Source organism: Lipotes vexillifer, unplaced genomic scaffold (assembly GCF_000442215.2).
Source record: "Lipotes vexillifer unplaced genomic scaffold, Lipotes_vexillifer_v1.1 scaffold764, whole genome shotgun sequence".
Taxonomy (NCBI): Eukaryota; Metazoa; Chordata; class Mammalia; order Artiodactyla; family Lipotidae; genus Lipotes; species Lipotes vexillifer.
Window position 1 is genome coordinate 554,425 of NW_006799086.1, and position 18,343 is coordinate 572,767.

Sequence of the window (18,343 nt, forward strand, 5' to 3'; positions counted from 1 at the left end):
TCAGGGCTTCCCGGGTGGCACGGTGGTTGAGAGTCCGCCTGCCGATGCAGGGCACACGGGTTCGTGCCCCAGTCCGGGAAGATCCCACATGCCGCGGAGCGGCTGGGCCCGTGAGCCATGGCCGCTGAGCCTGCGCGTCCGGAGCCTGTGCTCCGCTACGGGAGAGGCCACAACAGTGAGAGGCCCGCGTACCGCAAAAAAAAAAAATTTCCCCACATCAGATTTTCCCAAAAGGAGAAAATAAGAATCCAACTGGAATTTCCTGTTCCAGATACAATACCTTGAAGTCTTATTATACTGCACTCTCTGTTCCTATTTCAGGAATGTACTGAATGATCCTGCTCAGTAATGTGGTTTGCATTTTTTAAAAAACAGCATACAACCTTATTTTATGGACAACGCCCTATTTTTATGAAGATGTATGTTTTTGTAAAACTCAAACTAATAACTTTTAGAAGGCAAAATTTGATTTTTACTTTCATATTTTCTTTGTGTATTTAAAGATGCCACCAAACTAAAGGTAAACTCAAGAAGTGTAGGCAGGCATTACTGCCTTCAAGGTTGTACAATGAAATTATTAGTGCAAATCCATCTCTTCTACAATATTATATCTGTCATTTTAAACATCTCTGCATCGTAATTATTGGATTTAGCTTTGCTAGTACATTTTGTTCTCTTCAATCCTAAATAAGACATTTAAATATACAAAAAATTATTTGTTTCAGATTCACCAAAATTGACACAGATTGCCAAATTAGTTGCTTTTATATACTTATTTTTATTACCAAATGAAATTATTCTCACATCAATGGGAATAAAGAACATATTGCCACAAGGTACCTTTGGTATAAAATCCATTCTTCGAAATGTAATAAAAGGCTTTACATATAACTGGAGGAAATCTTTGCCTTAGGAAAAGATGCCATTTAAATTTATACTTGCAGAGTTACATAAGATAAAATTTCCTTATGATGCTTTATTTTAAAGATAAGAAAATCTATTTATTACCTCATTATACTAGATTGAAAGTACATGTAAAAAGTCTAAAACAAGTGACCCAAAGGTTTTAATCTAACTGAAATTAACATATTTTATTTAATTCCATACTCTACTAGTTCACCAATTTAATGTCAGCTTGGTTCCAGATAATTGTTTATATTCTTTACAGGAGCCTCTCTGACAACATACATGAATTACATTAATTCACAATTGTCCCAAGCTTTTACTTTATTTAAAAATTAAAATATTTAAATGGTATTCCAATTCCCTTTACTATTAATGTGAGGAATCTACAGTGAACACTGCAAGTGAAAGAAACGATTTTGACAAATTGTAGCCTGTGCCATTGAAAACATAATTGTAATTTATGGAATGGAAAGGGCATATTAGAGTAGACGGAAACTTCCACTACAGGTGAGGCTACAAAAGAGAGAGCTAACACAGAACTTTGGATGAACGTTTATTCTTGCTGGTCTGGGGATCGATCTGACACACAAATTGGATTATCTTACCTAGAAAGAAAAGTCGTCAAGAACTCTAAGTAGAGGAGGTAATAAAACTCAAGATTAAGTAATAAAACTCAAGATTAGGTAATAAAACTCAAGATTAAGCTGAACTTCCCCAGCTTTTTATGGTATCAGACATCAAAATAAAAACCTGAGTCCTAACATTAAAACCATGTAGAGGATGATAATCAATTTTCAGCCACTAGATGGAACCAGAAAGCTGTTTGCCATTCTCAGGATAAGAAAAGTTGCTGTGAAAGTGAGGAGAGTAGAGAAATACTATACAACTTTCAAGCATTCTTAATAGTGAACATAAACAATGAACACCCTTTTGAAAGAGATTTCAAAGAGAAATGAAATAAAGCTCCACCGTTAAATTTGAAAGGCTGATTGCACATGAAAGTGGCCCAAGCTCACTACCCTTAAAGTTTGTTCTTCAAAAATTCTAGTATGTTTTTCTGAAGTGCTCACTTAACTCAAGAAGCCACCTAATTATCACACACACAAATCCTCAAATTCTGTGAAGACTTTTCACCTGCTTCTTAAACTGTCAGGTGAAAAATAAATTCATCTCTCATAATGACACTGAATTCTCAGCTCTTTAATTCCATTATTAAATAAGTCATATCCCACTGATTTTAAACTGTTCTCCTTTAGCATTAAGAAAAAGCCATAGCGAAGGTGTACCTTCCCCCTCTCTCTCAGACACAGCCTGCTTGCTTATGAATAAGTACCATACACTTAGCTTATGGTCAAGAGTTCCGTGCTCTTGTGCATTTGCATTGCTCTGCTGTATCTGTCACTTTAGTTGAGAACATCATAGTGAAGTCTTCAGGAAAGTTGTATTCTATAAATATTAATATTTAGGGATATAGGAGTTTCATAAGCTCCTATTGTTGTTATTCACATTTTATCATTTTGAGTATGTTTTTTGCTCTTTTAAAATTATGTGTAACTGGCAAGTTTCTTCACTGGCTGTCCATGTTGTCATTTGGTTTATTCTCAAGGTATGCAAACTAATTTTACCATAGCTAAAAGAAACTACATTAATAAAATAAATCTACTAGGGAAAACTTATAACACACTGCAAACATACATAAGCCATGTTTACATTGTGTTCTGCCTTGTGGTTTTATTAGTTTTTGTGATCAGAATGGAACGTTTTCATTTTTGTATTTCCCGAACTCCTAATACAGTGCCTTACACTGTATGAATGCATGTGATTGTTATCGTGGGATGAATGAATGAATGACCAAACCATAACAATATTTTAACTCTATTCAGTGCTATTTTTAGCATGGGACTTCATTCATAACTTAAACTGACCCAAAAAAAAAAAATGTTTCCAGATTCTGGGGTTCATTTGAAGAGTTTTGAGGTATCTCAATAAAAATGTGTTATCAAATTTTATCACTACGTCATTGTAGGCATTTTCTATTGACCACCGTCTCTGAGGTGTGAGAGAAAAGAATTATCTCATAACAGATACCCCACAGGGCTGTAAGTATAGAGTAGCAGTGACTATAGATACAGGTCTCTTGATTTTCCATTTTGTAAGCTGAGGATATTAGCTACTCTCCCTTCTACATCTCCTCCCTACTTTTCTCTAAAATATCATTTGCTGCACCTTTTTACATTGTTGAAAATGCAAATATCTGCATTTTGTTCCCTGGCTATAAATAAATCAATGGCTTCAGATAGAAGTGGAGAACCCGTTGTACATCTTAAACTTATACGTTACATGCCAATTATAATAAAGCTGGGGAAAAAAAAAGTACAGAGAACCTGAGTTCAGTGATTACATTATTAGGATTATTGCAACATAGTTCATTTAAGAGTTCAGTGGAATGCTATAATTATATAAACTTCTCTGTATTCCCTGAGCAATTCAAGAGAGAATACAAAAAAAAAAAAAAATTCCTTACTTACTGACAACCTATTGTTCAGTATTATGGCACATTTTAATTTGATTTATTATAGTTTCTTTTTCATTTTCTTGGTGTTTATGATCGCCTTTTTTTTTTTTCCAGTTGGGAGAGAAAACAGAAACTTCCTTTGCCACATCCCATTGTATATGTTGCTTTTAATCTAGTCCAGTCTCTTGTTGAGACTTGTCTGGCTTTTCTTATCTTGACCATAGCTTTTAGAAATCTTTGGTTTTAGCTATGGTACAGACATGTGACCTAGGTTCTATCAATCGGACACAAATGCGAGAGTTTATTTTGGAAGTGAGCTAAATGAGGAAACAGGCAGGCGAGGGGCATCTATATTGTTCAGATGTCTGGCTGCAGAGGTAGCTGGCTCCCAGGATGTTCAGAGGTCAAAGTTCCTTATTGGGTTAGCTGTGAGGTGGGGCAGTGGGAACTGTTTGTGCATGTTGAGCCTAAATAAAGGCTAACTTTCCTGTTCTATGAGTTATCTATATGCCTCCATACACCTCTTTATAATCAGACTAGATCAATGAATATCCTTGTCTAAAGTTAAGAATCCTAGTCAATATTGAGATTTCTCTTCCTTTCTACAACTTTAAGAGAATTCTTCATCATTACTGCTTTATAATTTGGCAGTGTTATGTCTCTAGGTGTGGTTCTCTTTCATTGTCATTCACAAGCAAGAAACCCTGTCTATTTAAAGATTTAAATCTCCCTTCTTCTGTTATAATTTCTTACATTCTATTCTTTCCATCCTTTCTGGAATTCCCACCAAATCAGATATTACCTCTTTTAGATTGATCTCGTGTTCTGTGAATTATTTTTTCTACATATTCTATCTCTTTCTCTTTTTTAAAATCTGAAATCCTCAAGATTTCTATGATGTTATCTTTCAAGGTTCTTATAATCACTCTGTTAATTTCAAAAGGTCTTTACTTTCTATTTCTCTACTATAACTCCTTTTCATATCTTGCTGGGAGTAATAATTAAAATTATTTTTAGCTATTCTGGATTTGTGTATTTATGTATTATGGTGTTTCCCATTATTATTGAAGAGAAAATCATATACTCCAGAATCATAATCAACAAATTTAAGTTAAATATTCTGAAAACTTTAAACTCTACAAATAAAAAAAATTCCTCAGCATTTTATTCCTTTGAACAATCATTATCACCCTTTCATAATCCTTCAGTATTCTTGTGAACTATTATTCATACTTCTCTACTGTTCAAAAATACATATGAATTTCTTTTTAATGTATTTTTGTTCTCATTTACTGTGACTCTCCTTGCTTCCAAACATTTTACTCTCCTTTCAAATGTTATAGTTTTATGACCTTAGAGAAAACTGTTTACTAGTGAGTAGAAGACCCAACATCCCTATTATACCAAAACAATTCCATTGTGAATACAGATATTGTTCTCTTCTAGCTGGATTTGTTCCCTTCATTTCAACCTGCATGCTGGCTGTCAGCAAATGACAGGAGCCATATTTCAAAGTTCTGAGTATAATATATAGGGATATTAAATAGATTCCCTTGTCTGTGAATATGATTTGTTAAGTCATATTACACAGGTTACATCTTATATTAAGCAAGAAGGGCTCAAACTATCTAGTCTGGGGTCTCTAAATGCCAGATTAAGAGGGTTGAACCCCAACCCCAAACTATATGCTGGCTTATAATTCAGACTAATTCATTTAGGAAAAATCTGATTTTTCCCAGTGGTAAATGTCTAGCTAAACTTAATTATAGAGAAATGGTACTGTGGTGGATGAAACAGGGGTAACTTGTTCTGTATACAGAAATTCAATCAAAATGTGTCCTCTTTTTTTCTAGGAATCTTGCACCCCAGAGCCTCACTGGGGGCTGGGATTTTGTCCTGCTGTATCACCTTGTAAACATATGCTGGGATGGAGGTTTCATCAAGTTTATTTACCCACTTTCTATCTTCTAGAAATTCACTGAAATCTCTTCTTTTTCACTGATAAAAGCTTATGACTTTTATTTATTTGGTATCATTTCAATGGAGCAGATGAGGAAGAGCAAATGAAGACTGTGGATCATAAACTACTTTGAACCAGGGGCCTCAATGAATCATCTTTAGTATATCCTTTACTTCATTTACTTAACTAGTGTTTTTTGAGCATTCATGCTGTGAAACACTATAGAAGGTATAAGAATGAGTAAGACATGTTCTCCACCTTAAACGAAATTATACCCTATTATGTAGGAAAAAATAAAAGGACCATAACACATGCTCTGGCAGAATGTCATAAAATTCTATGTGAGTTTGTAGAAGGGAAAGATCACATTAAATTGGGGAGTTTAAAAATATTCTTGAGGAGATAGAATTTTTGAATTCTAGCAAAACCCTCTAGGAAGGCAGAAAAAATTCAAGGCAGAGGGAACAATGTTAAAAAAAGATGTAGAAGGCGGAAACCGCAAAGTATATTTAGGATCATGTTATTTGGAGAACACGATACATATGAGTATCATGAGAAATAAAGATATAAAAATAAACTAGTACTAGAGCATACAGGGCTTTAAATAAGTAAAATGGATATACTTAAATCTAATTTGATAATGAAAGATGAGCTATTAAAGCCTTTCCAAGCAGAGGACTGTCAGACTGAGCAGGACCTGTATTTCTCAAGATATGTTTAATAGAATAATGTTCTAGTTAATCTTTTAATAGGCGTGATTAGGAAAAACATTTCTCGGGTAATCAAACAGATTTTGGATACACCTAATAAAATGTAGTTCTGTGGAGATTTTCAGTCCATGTTAGTTTATATAAAAGAAAAATGAGTAACCTTCAGAGGTATATCGCTTCCCTTTCTTGCAATTACTCCATTCAGACCTCCAGTCTTGAAGCGTGTGTGTGTGTGTGCGTGTGCACATGTGCATGTGCATGTGCGTGCGTGTGTGTGTGTGTGTGTGTGTGTGTGATGGGAGAAATGGAGAAAGGGCCACCAGGGATATACAGACAATCTTTCTTAATTGCCATGATCAAAGAAGCAGCTTTCTGTGGAACCAGCAGAACTATCTGCTGTGCAATAGAGCTTTCATTATTTTTCTTTCTTATCTTCCTGGACAAACTTAATGAAGTGGCGGCCTTCGACCAGGCTTCACTTTCTTATCATCTCCTTATTTGTTCACACTATCTCAAAATGAGAAAGTCTCCATCGTCCAAAATTGTTTTCTCAGAACTTCCCAGAGACCAGTGACCTACTAATTCTGTTTGCGTCTTCTCCATCTTAAACCGTCTGTATTGTCAACCATCCAGTTCTTTCTAGAAATCCTTGCTCCTTTTTGTTCTGTTAGGCTATACTATAGTTGCTGTCCTTTTCTTCCATCTGTTTCCTAAGGAAAAGCCTTAAGTGGTCATTTTTCCCAAATCCCCACCATTTCTGCTTTCACCTCTGTGGCCCTGAATAGCCCTGATCTCTCCTCCGGAACTAAGAGTAGCAGTAATTTCCACGAGCAATGATACCCGCATCAGAAAGCAAATAGATCCAATACCAAACTCCTTTCTCCTGCCAAAACCACACATTTTATAGTTCTCTACTGTCAAACCTCAGTGTGTAAAGGGACTTTTTTCTTTTTTTTCTCTTTTCTACATCCATAACTCATCAATGGCCAAGTTGTGTAAATTCTAACTTTGCAATATTTTTCTTATCAATTCTCTCTTTCCTTCCCATTGAGGATCACTAAGAGCAGAAATATTACCTCTTGGATGGGACGAATGAAATAAATAAATATTTTCATGAAAGTAAATGGAAAGGAAAAGAAAAAATTAAATTTTGATAGAGACAAAATGTCATCAAGATGGGCCAATTGAAGGTCTACTAACTGTTCTGATAATTTGGCATCTCCTTGCTAAAATCATCACAGTCCCTGTTTGACAGCCTACAGTGATATCGATCCAAAGAATAAACTTCTGTTCCTCTTTCTAATGAGTTTGCCAAATAATTCAAAATGTTAATTTAATTGACAATAAGAAATACCTCTGCCAAGAGCACTGAGCCCTCAAATGTAAATGAAGTGAGTGACAGGGGAAAACTATGAAGGGCTAAAATACAGAGTAAACTTGAATGAACAAAAGGAGCACAGTTATTCAAAGTCACCTAAAGTTAGCATCATCTAGTTGACTCACAGATCAAATAGAACAAGATGAGTATATTAACATCTAGGAAAAGAAAATGTAAGATCATGACAGCATTAATGAGCCTTGGGAGATACTGTTCAGGGTCCCAGCTAAGTTGCTCCAGAGACTCCAAAATATTTTTAAAATTAATATTCCCCATAGAAAAGTACAGAGGTAGGCAATTCGTACTTAATATATGGTTTCCATCTTTCTCCCCATTATTACAGGCTAGAGGAAGAGAACTAAGAAAAGGATGAAGGTGCTTTAAGTGAGCAAATCTAATTCTAAGGCTGAATTAGGAACTCCATTCTCAGACCTAAGGCAGGTCTGTCACTAAAAGAGCTGACCTTTCTATCTCTAACTCCTGCTTCCTTTGTCTATCTTGCTTGTTCCGGAACTCATATTTATTATTTTCCTTAAATACCCATAATCTGCAGAGCACTTAATTTAAAAATATATTTTTAAGTTAGACTATTTTAGGTTTTGTATTATATTTATGTCTGTGTTTGTTGGGTCTTAAAGTGTTTAGTTTGTGAATATCAACTATTTTTAGTCAAAAATCACCAGTAAAAGTTCATTTATGATATAATGAACTTCTAATAATATTATTCTCTCTCCTTTTTTAATGGGGAAATTTGAGTATTATCGTAAGTTTTTTTTTTCAATTAGTGGTTTGATAATCTTTGCATAAAGCATTTCCTAGACTATTCAACATTTTCCCCATTATACTACTTAATTCAGCTCCCGAGTTTGTTCTCTTATTATTAAATCAATATGTTTGACCTCTCTGATTTCTGCTGATGCTCAAAGGCAAAATTTCAAACATATTCTGTTAATAACTGAATCTTTCACTACACCTTCATTTAATGCGTAATACAGAAGACAATACAAATTACTTTAGTCATACAATATTCTTAATAAAATATATTAGATATTTTAAATTAAGTGATCTGTTTGGATGACTATTTATATTCAAGTGATGGTATTTATCTGTTTAAAGATCTGAATAGGTTTTTCTTCAAAGGTGATATGAAAGTGGTCAATAAACACATGAACTAATGCTCAACATTATTAGTAATCAGCAAAATGCAAATCAAAACCACGAGACAGCACTTTACATCCACTAGGACAGTTATGATGCAAAAGGCAGATAATAACAAGCATTGATGGGGACATGAAGAAATTAGAACCATGATACACTGCTGGTGTCAATGTAAAATGCTATAATCCCTTCAGAAAACATTCTGGCAGTTCCTAAAAAAGGCTAAATCGAGTTACCCGATGACCTGGCAATTCCACTCCTAGATATAGACCCAAAGAAATTAAAGCACATGTCCACACAAGAATCTTTACATTAATATTAAGACCTGCCTTATTCACAATGTCGTAAACAGCCCAAATATCCATCCTCTGATGAATAGAAAAGTAAAATGACATATATCCATACAATGGAAAATTATTCAGTTATAAAAAGGAACGAAGTAGTGATGCATATTACAATATGGATGAACTTTAAAAACATTATGCCAAGTGAAAGAAGCCAGTCCAAAAAACAAAAAAGCACATATTGTATGATTCCATTTATATGCAATATGCAATGTCCAGAATAGGAAAATCTATAGAGACAGGGTAAGATTAGCCTGTGGTTGAAAGAGTTTGGATACAATGTGGGCGGCTGCAAAAAGGTAAAGAATTTCTTTATGGGATGATGAAAATATTAGGAATTAGCAGCGATAGTTGCACAGTTCTATGAATATACTAAAAATATTACATTGTATACTTTAATGTGTTAATTATATGGTATGTGAACTATATCTCAATAAAGCTGCTAATAAAGAGAGTTATTTTGGTAGACTAAGGCATTTATTGTATCACTTACTGGGAAATAATTTTGCAGGTCAATCTTACTTATGGGAAATCCTTAATTATGTGGTAACAATGTATTCAACAACATCACTTTCATTTTTAATATGACAATATTCATTAGAATATATTAGGAAAAGTCCTATTTTAAGTGTCGCTGAAATTCTTTTTAAATTTATGTTAAGTGCAATTTGTTCACCAGGCAATATTGTGTGCCAATATATAATATTTACTAGGAGTTGGAAAATGTAATTTAACCGATCTATAAATACTAATGTGTGTTAGTGGCGATGGGCCTCATTTTATCATTTGTGCAAGAGAGAAACTGGGCTAGATATTCAGCTCTAAAGCTGTATGATTCTATGACAAAGATGGATGACAAAATAATGAAGCCATATGATAAGTTCTATGAACATTCAATTAGTTGGTGACAAAACAGCTTTCAGTATTTTATTTAATTACATCAAAATGCTAAGTATGTCCATCAAAGAAAATTAATTTCATTCATGATCCTGTTACATCCTTTCCAGTGCAAATCTTAAAGGCTTATAAATTTACAGAATAGAAACATTTATATTCAGAACTTTGAGAAAATTGCTCCTGGGAAAATCTTTCTGTCTCAATAGAACAGAGATGTAACTAGAGGTAAGAGTAAAATCTACTTAAAATACCAGAGGGCATTTACTATTTTTCAATTAGCAATTTCCTCCGTCCAGTACTAAATCCCAGGAAAGAATTTTCCTTTTCCTTGACTTATTTGATTTGGCACTTCACTTAAATAACTATTAATTAACTCACTAAATTTAAATTTTCATAACTGCAAGCACCATGGTGGAATTTACTCAGAAAATCAACATTTTGTCTAAAATACCAAGTAAAGAATATGAAAAGTATGAAATTCAGTGCAACATTTGTCTTTAAATAAGGCCAGTGACTATGTTCGCTGATTGTATTTTACTCGATTATGCAAGTCAAAAACAACCTCTATATTTTATGAAACTCTATCAAAATAAAAAATAGGAAATAATGTTTTGATGATATAATTTCCCTCAATACCCTGAAATTCATATTAAACATTATTTCTTTTATACTACATTAGCTGATTTTATCAACTACTTTGTTATCATTCCATAATAATTATAAAATTTTAATTTTGAGCTAATTTGTGCACATGTAGCCTTCAGATAAAAACTTACCTCAGAAACAGAAAAAAAATGGCTTTAAGGCCATACAGTAATGACTGCTGTCATCCTGTTTTTACAAGTTTTATTTGAGAATTATTAATCTTGAAAATAGAAACAATGCCCTAATCCTAACAAGTGATGAAGACATAAAATTTAGATGAAACAAATTATATCAAGATTAGCTAGAAAAGACAGCAAATCACTGTCAATTTCCTATATGGCTTGGACCCTATAACAGTTTTGTATTTGTCTGTCTGTCTCTCTACCTATCTCTCTATCTATCTGTCAGATGATGATAACTCACACAAATACAAGTATAGGTACATATCTAGCTGTATACCTAGGCTTACTACTGTATTTCTAAATCACATAACTGCACTTATATGTTTTATAATTTAAAACGCATTATCTTAAAGAAAAAATATACTTACTGCCCTCTAGAGGTATGAACCAGTAGTGTAATAAGTGTAGATGTTGCTGGGCATATACAGTTTAAAGCTAACATGGCGTATTTAAACTCTTCTTCACAAACAACATGATCTGTTTGAAATAAAATAGGTAAATTAGAATAATTTACCTTGGGATAGTAGTATTTTAAAATAATATGAAAAATAAAACAATGAATAAAATTACAAAACTTTCCATATAAACACACTTGTTTTAGAGAGGTTTTTACATGTGCAAATTTATCCCCAGGAAAAATGATTCATAAGAGAGTACTAGACTATGAGGTAAGTTATTGAGGTATGGAGGATCTGGCCCCAGACCTGTCTTTACTAAAATTGACAGCCTTTGGAAAAATGCTTACTTTTCCTGTGCCTCATCTGTACAAGGAGGTAACATGTAGGTAGGTTAGAGGTACAGTCTGGATAATAAACCAGAGACTATATAAAGTCTCCTTTACTTCTGATAATTCTATGGTATGAAATACAATAGTACTTACTGATTTATAACATAATTGATTGATCAACTTCATAGTCAACATAAAGACTTAGAAATTGATTATTAAAAAATGTGGCAGATAATATTTGCACAACATACAAGTAATAGATTTTTATAATCAAAACAACCATAATTACCAATCAATAAAAATTAATCCTGAAATAAATATAATTTTAAATTATACTTTAACCTCAGGACCTAGGTCAAAAATTCAAAAGATGATAGAGTCCAGTCAGAAAAGATAATAAATGGCATAAAAAGAACTCCAATGACATAAAAACAGTAAAGAGTGTTAGAAAAGATGGCACGTAAGGGGGCGCAGTCATATTAAAGGGGGGTGATGCTACTCAGCCCAAGTATATTATTTTCATGCAAGAGTGAGGGCCCGGATGCCATATACTTAATTTTCCACAGAAATCATGTTTTAGAGAAGCAATTAAAGTTTGTTTGGGAAAAAAGCTGTTTGTTTTGGGAAAAAAAACTTCCCTTCCAAGTAAACTATTATAGCTGGTATTGGAAATAAAGACTGTTTAAAGTTCTAATGAAATAAATATTCTTAGGCAGAAAATAGCAGTTTTAGCTAAATTAAGAAATAGAAGGTTGAATAGGTCAGTCGGATCTATAAAATGAATACATACACCATACAATTTATGAAGAAACAAGATTACTTGGGAAATGGTTCATCAAACGCTCCAGACAGATAAATAATAACATTACTCCAATTTGTATAACACGAGTTAGCATATGAAAGAGCCCATTATTTTTTTCTTTTTCCTTCATTTCCTTATTCATTTTTTTTCTTTCACCTTTTATGGAAGAAATTGTATGCTATGGTTACATATCAGGATTTACTCTTAAAAAAATCAAGAATCTGCTAACAATGTCTCTTTCTTTGTTTCTCTTTCCTATTTTTTTGCTTGTCAAATATAATGATAATTTTTAAGGAAAATCTCAAAACTACATAACCATGATACTTAATATTTTGCAGGAAGGCAGGTAGATTCAAAATCCAATTTTGAATGTGGAAAAGTATACAAAAATATTTGCAAAATAACAGTGACTTAAACCACTATTTCGATATTTCTCAAAATAATTTTTGAGTGTGTATGACCAATCTATGAAAATAAAGTAACAAAACTGCTAAATGAAGAGTGTTATTACTTTAGAATCATATGATAGCCATACATATGGGGTCCATAAATCTTAAACCAAAAATTGAGCATATGATTTAAGAAAAATGTTTACACGTATTATGACATGAGATAGACTACCAGAAAATTTAGAAGGTATGTTTACCATATATGCAAAACCACATGCAATTATTAACTTTCCCTTGGTTTAATGTACAAACCGTACTTCTTCTAGTAGAGGGGACCATGAGAAAATGTGATAGTTCTGTGATAGTTGAAAAATGTTCCATCTTATTTCCCTTCAGTGGTTAAAAAGTAAAAAACTGGGTCCCCTTCCTTCCCTTTTCCTCACTTAATGTGTTCATCTGTGTTTGGTTGGGGATGGTTGATGGAAGATCATGTTGCACTGGCTAATTTTTCAAAAACTATACTAATCTGTGGGAAATGGAAAGAAGGGAAAGATTAGTAAGTTTTAGGTAGTAATTTTTATTTCTGTATATGCTTTTTTCTACAAGTAAGTAAAGCTTTTACAGTGTCTATTAGGCTATCCAGCAATGTACATATTACTGGAGGCTATTTTACACATAAATACAAAGTAGGTTCTGCACATTTTAGTAAATACTGAATTATTTAGAAAGACAACCACTGTATGAATTAAGAGAAAGTTTATTTTGTTTCGTATTGTATGTGAGTCATTAATACAAGTTTAAGATATGATCATTAATAATAAGTATTGCCCACTACTGTCAGTGTCAGTAGTGGGCATGTACTAATTGGTGCAAGCAATTGTCTCTCTTGCATTGTCTTTTTTTGGTTATTCATACCTGGGCATTTACATATTGAAATATACACTTCCTTACTATTAATTATTTCCCTCTCTTTCTCCTTCATATTACAATTAGGACATTATATTAATTATTTAAAATGTGTTCATATAGATGTTTACATTTACTCTGAATTTCATTCCAGGATAGTAAAGGAAGTGTTACAAAATATTTATCATAAAAAAGAGGCATTGGATCAGATACGTTGAAAACAATCGTCTTAGATTAATCAGTTAATTGTATATAATGTTGGGATTCCTTGTTAGATAATAAGAAAAATCAGTACTCTTTTTATAAAGAAAACATCTATGTAATCAATAAGGATGATTGTATAATCTCCAAAATATACAAACAGCTCAGGCAGCTCAATATCAAAAAAATAAACAACCCAATCAAAACTGGGTGGAAGACCTAAATAGACGTTTCTCCAAAGAAGACATACAGATGGCCAGCAAACACATGAAAAGATGTTCAACATCACTAATTATTAGAGAAATGCAAATCAAAACTACAATAAGGTATCACCTCACACTGGTCAGAATTGCCATCATCAAAAAATCTACAAAAGATAATTTCTGGAGAGGGTGTTGAGAAAAGGGAACCATCATGAATTTTTGGTGGGAATGTAAATTGATACAGCCACTATGGAGATTCTTTAAAAAACTTAAAATAGAACTACCATATGACCCAGCAATCCCACTACTGGGCATATACCCAGAGAAAACCATAATTCAAAAAGACACATGCACCTCAATGTTCACTGCAGCACTGTTTACAATAGGCAGGACATGGAAGCAACCTAAGTGCCCATCAACAGATGAATGGATAAAGAAGATGTGGCACATATATACAATGGAATATTACTCAGCCATAAAAAAGAAACGAAATTGAGTTACTTGTAGTGAGATGGATGGACCTAGAGTCTGTCATACAAAGTGAAGTAAGTCAGAAGGAGAAAAAAAATACCGTAGGCTAACACATATATATGGAATCTAAAAAAAAAAAAAAGTTATGACCTAGGGGCAGGACAGGAGTAAAGATGCAGACATAGAGAATGGACTTGAGGACATGGGGAGGGGGAAGGGTAAGCTGGGACGAAGTGAGAGAGTGGCATGGACTTATATATACTACCCAATATAAAACAGATAGCTAGTGGGAAGCAGCCACATAGCACAGGGAGATCAGCTCAGTGCTTTGCGACCACCTAAAGGGGTGGGATAGGGAGAATGGGAGGGAGATGCAAGAGGAAGGAGATATGGGGATATATGTATATGTATAGCTGATTCACTTTGTTATAAAGCAGAAACTAACACACCATTGTAAAGCAATTATACTCCAATAAAAATGTTAAAAAATAAATAAATAAAATTAAAATAAAAAAAAGAAAATGTGGTACATATATACAATGGAATATTACTCATCCATAAAAAGGAACAAAACTGGGTCATTTGTAGAGACATGGCTGGACCCAGAGGTTGTCATACAGAGGTAAGTAAGTCAGAAACAGAAAAACAAATATCATATATTAATGCATATATGTGGAATCTGAAAAAATTGGTATAGACAATCTTGTTTACAAAGAAGACATAGAGACACAGACGTAGAGAACAAATGTATGGATACCAAGGGGGAAAGGGAGGAGTGGGATGAATTGTGAGATTGGGATTGACATATATACACTATTGATACTATGTATATAATAGATAACTAATGAGAACCTAACGTATAGCACAAGGAACTCTATTCAGTTCTCTGTGGTGACCTAAATGAGAAGGAAATCGAAAAAAGAGGGGATATATGTATACATACAGCTGATTCACTTTGCTATACAGTATAAACTAACACAATATTGTAAAGCAACTATACCCCAATAAAAATTTTTAAAAAAATTAAGTTCAGTGCAGGGATTGCTACCAAATAATTTCAGGTCAGGTCAGATTTTAACACCAACACAAATACTAAAATATTTTCTTTTTTCAGAATTTTCTGGATTGGGGATTACAGCTAAGGGATGCCGGACCTTTATTCAAACTCTGATAATCTCTCACCAGTGGTAACAAAACAGCTTCTGAATTGCTCTTCCTGTTCTCCAATTCTTCAGCATCCCACCTATCACCCTTCTAAAACTGTGTTGGCCAATACAGTTGCCTCAGCCATAGAAAGGAATGAAATAATGCCATTTGCAGCAACATGGATAGACCCAGAGATTACCATACTAAGTGAAGTAAGTCAGACAAAGACAAATATCATATAATACTGCTTATATGTGAAAGCTAAAATAAGAATGACACAAATGAACTTACATACAAAACTGACGTAGACCCACAGACATAAAAAACAAACATGATAATCAAAGGGGAAAGCAGGGGGAGGGATAAATTAGGAGCTTAGGGATTAACCTATACACACTACTATATATAAAACAGATAAGCAACAAGGACCCACTGTATAGCACAGGGAACTCCACTCAATATTTTCCAATAACCTATAAGGGAAAAGAATCTGAGAAAAAATAGATATATACGTATGAATAACTGAATCACTTTGCTGTACACCTGAAATGAACACATTGTAAATCAACTACACTTCAATAAAATAATTAATTAACTAATTAATTACATAAAATAAAAGTGAAACTGTGCTGGCCAAAACAGTTGCCTCTGCTACATGTGGCTATTTACATTTAAATAAACTAAAATTAAACAGAAATAAAAGTTCAATAACAATTAAGTTCTCAATAATACTTGTGACTACTGGCTAGGTATTAGACAAGGCAAATACAGAACATTTCCATTATCAACAATAACTAGAGAGTGCTGTTTGATCTGCCAAATGGATTAATGATCTTTCATAAATCCTAAAGCTTATAGAGTATATTTCGAATTCCTTAAAATGTCATTCCTAGATTGTCAGAATTTGGGTAATATTACTAACATATCACTCTTTTCATGCCTCTTCTCAGCCATATTGCTACTAAAATTGTTCATCTATAATAACAGGAAAAAAGGTAGAATATATGGGCGTTCTACCTTCAGGTTGGTGGGTAGATGTGTAGACAGATGTTTACAAAAATTTTGTTCTTCCAATCGTTCTACTTTCTTAGTAAAATTGGTGGAAATGATGATTAGGGAAGAGGTTGGAGGTGAGAGAGAAAATGTGGTATCACTGTTTAAGAGAGTGGGAGAAGAAACAGAACTGAGGGACAGAATGATTGTTTGGCAGCTTCTAGACCCCTAAAAATTAGTGATCATGAATTTAATGGAGGAATAGCCTGCAGGTCGTCTTTTGTTTGGTTTCCTCTGGCCACATGCAAATGCATGGAAGTAAACACCTAGAAGACAGAGAGTTGTTCACTAGAGTTGGTTTCTGACAAACAAGTCTAACTAATGGAAGGTCAACGAACTAGGCTGAATTGAAATTATGGGTTCTAAGGTATGCCATGGGATGCAAACATGTTAAGAAGGGAAGACAGGACCAACAGGTGAAAACTTGGTCGAATCAACAAATTGCAAGTCCCAGTGTAGTCAAAAGATTATTGGAGTTCTGTATTAGAGGACATGAACTAGAAAGATAGGGGGTGGTGGTCACGGAGGAGGGGGCTAGGAATAGCCATGATAGAAGGCTCACATTTACATGATCTAGGGAATATGCCTCTGGAAGTGGGTGCAGAGATAAGACGTGGGCAAAAACACTGAAAGAAGAGAAATCACTGAAACACAAGCCTAGGGCACTGAAAGATGCATTTTCTTGGCTATCCATACCATTAACTATTATGACCAAGCAGTGTGGAAGAGAGGGACAGTGAGTTAGGAGATTGGGCAGTTTTTCAGCTCATTTATTTTCATCAGCTACTTACATTTCCTTTTGGGGACATTTCAAGCCACAAACTGCCAATTTTTATCAAGTGATTTTCTAATTAAAAACTGGCCATCATCAAAAAATCTACAAACAATAAATGCTGGAGAGAGTGTAGAGAAAAGGGAACCTTCCTACACTACTGATGGGAATTTAAATTGGTGCAGCCACTGTGGAGAATAGTATGGAGATTCCTTAAAAAACTAAAAATAGAGCTATCATATGATTGATCCAGCAAACCCACTCCTGGGCATATATCCAGAGCAAACCATAATTCAAAAAGATACATGCACCCCAATGTTCACTGCAGCACTATTTATAATAGCCAGGTCATGGAAGCAACCTAACTGTCCATTGATGGAGGAATGGATAAAGAAGATGTGGCACATATATACAATGGAATATTACTCAGCCATTAAAAAGAACAAAAATGGGTCATTTGTAGAGACATGGATGGACCTAGAGACTGTCATACTGAGTGAAGTAAGTCAGATGCAGAAATACAAATATCATATATCACTTGTATGTGGAATCTAAAAAAAAAAAGGGTACAAATGAACTTATTTACAAAACAGAAGTAGAGGCACAGATGCAGAAAACAAACTTATAGTTACCACGGGATAAGGTGGGGGGGATAAACTGGGAGATTGGAATTGACATATACACACTACTATATATAAAATAGATAACTAATAAGAACCTGCTGTATAGCACAGGGAACTCTACTCAATACTCTGTAGTGACCTATATAAGAAAAGAATCTAAAAAAAAAAAGAAAGACAAGAGTGGATATATGTATAACTGATTCACTTTGCTGTACACCTGAAACTTAACAACCCTGTAAATCAACTACACTCCAATAAAATTTTTTTTAAAAAGAAGACTAAGTTATATAAAATTTAAGTACTATAGAGATGCATAATGTAGAATTATATCTGTGACAGAAATTGCTATCTTTCC

At 33.8% G+C, this 18,343-nt stretch overlaps 1 protein-coding gene across 2 annotated transcripts in view; it reads right to left on the reverse strand.

Annotated features, from left to right (window-relative positions):
* LOC103075343 (potassium channel subfamily T member 2) overlaps nucleotides 1–18,343 on the reverse strand; it is a 265,002-nt gene that overhangs the window by 113,160 nt on the left and 133,499 nt on the right. For both annotated transcript variants that reach the window (XM_007471495.1, XM_007471494.1), the window contains exon 13: nucleotides 11,064–11,172. In XM_007471495.1, coding sequence (XP_007471557.1) covers nucleotides 11,064–11,172 — 109 coding nt within the window. The remainder of the gene's footprint in view (nucleotides 1–11,063; nucleotides 11,173–18,343) is intronic.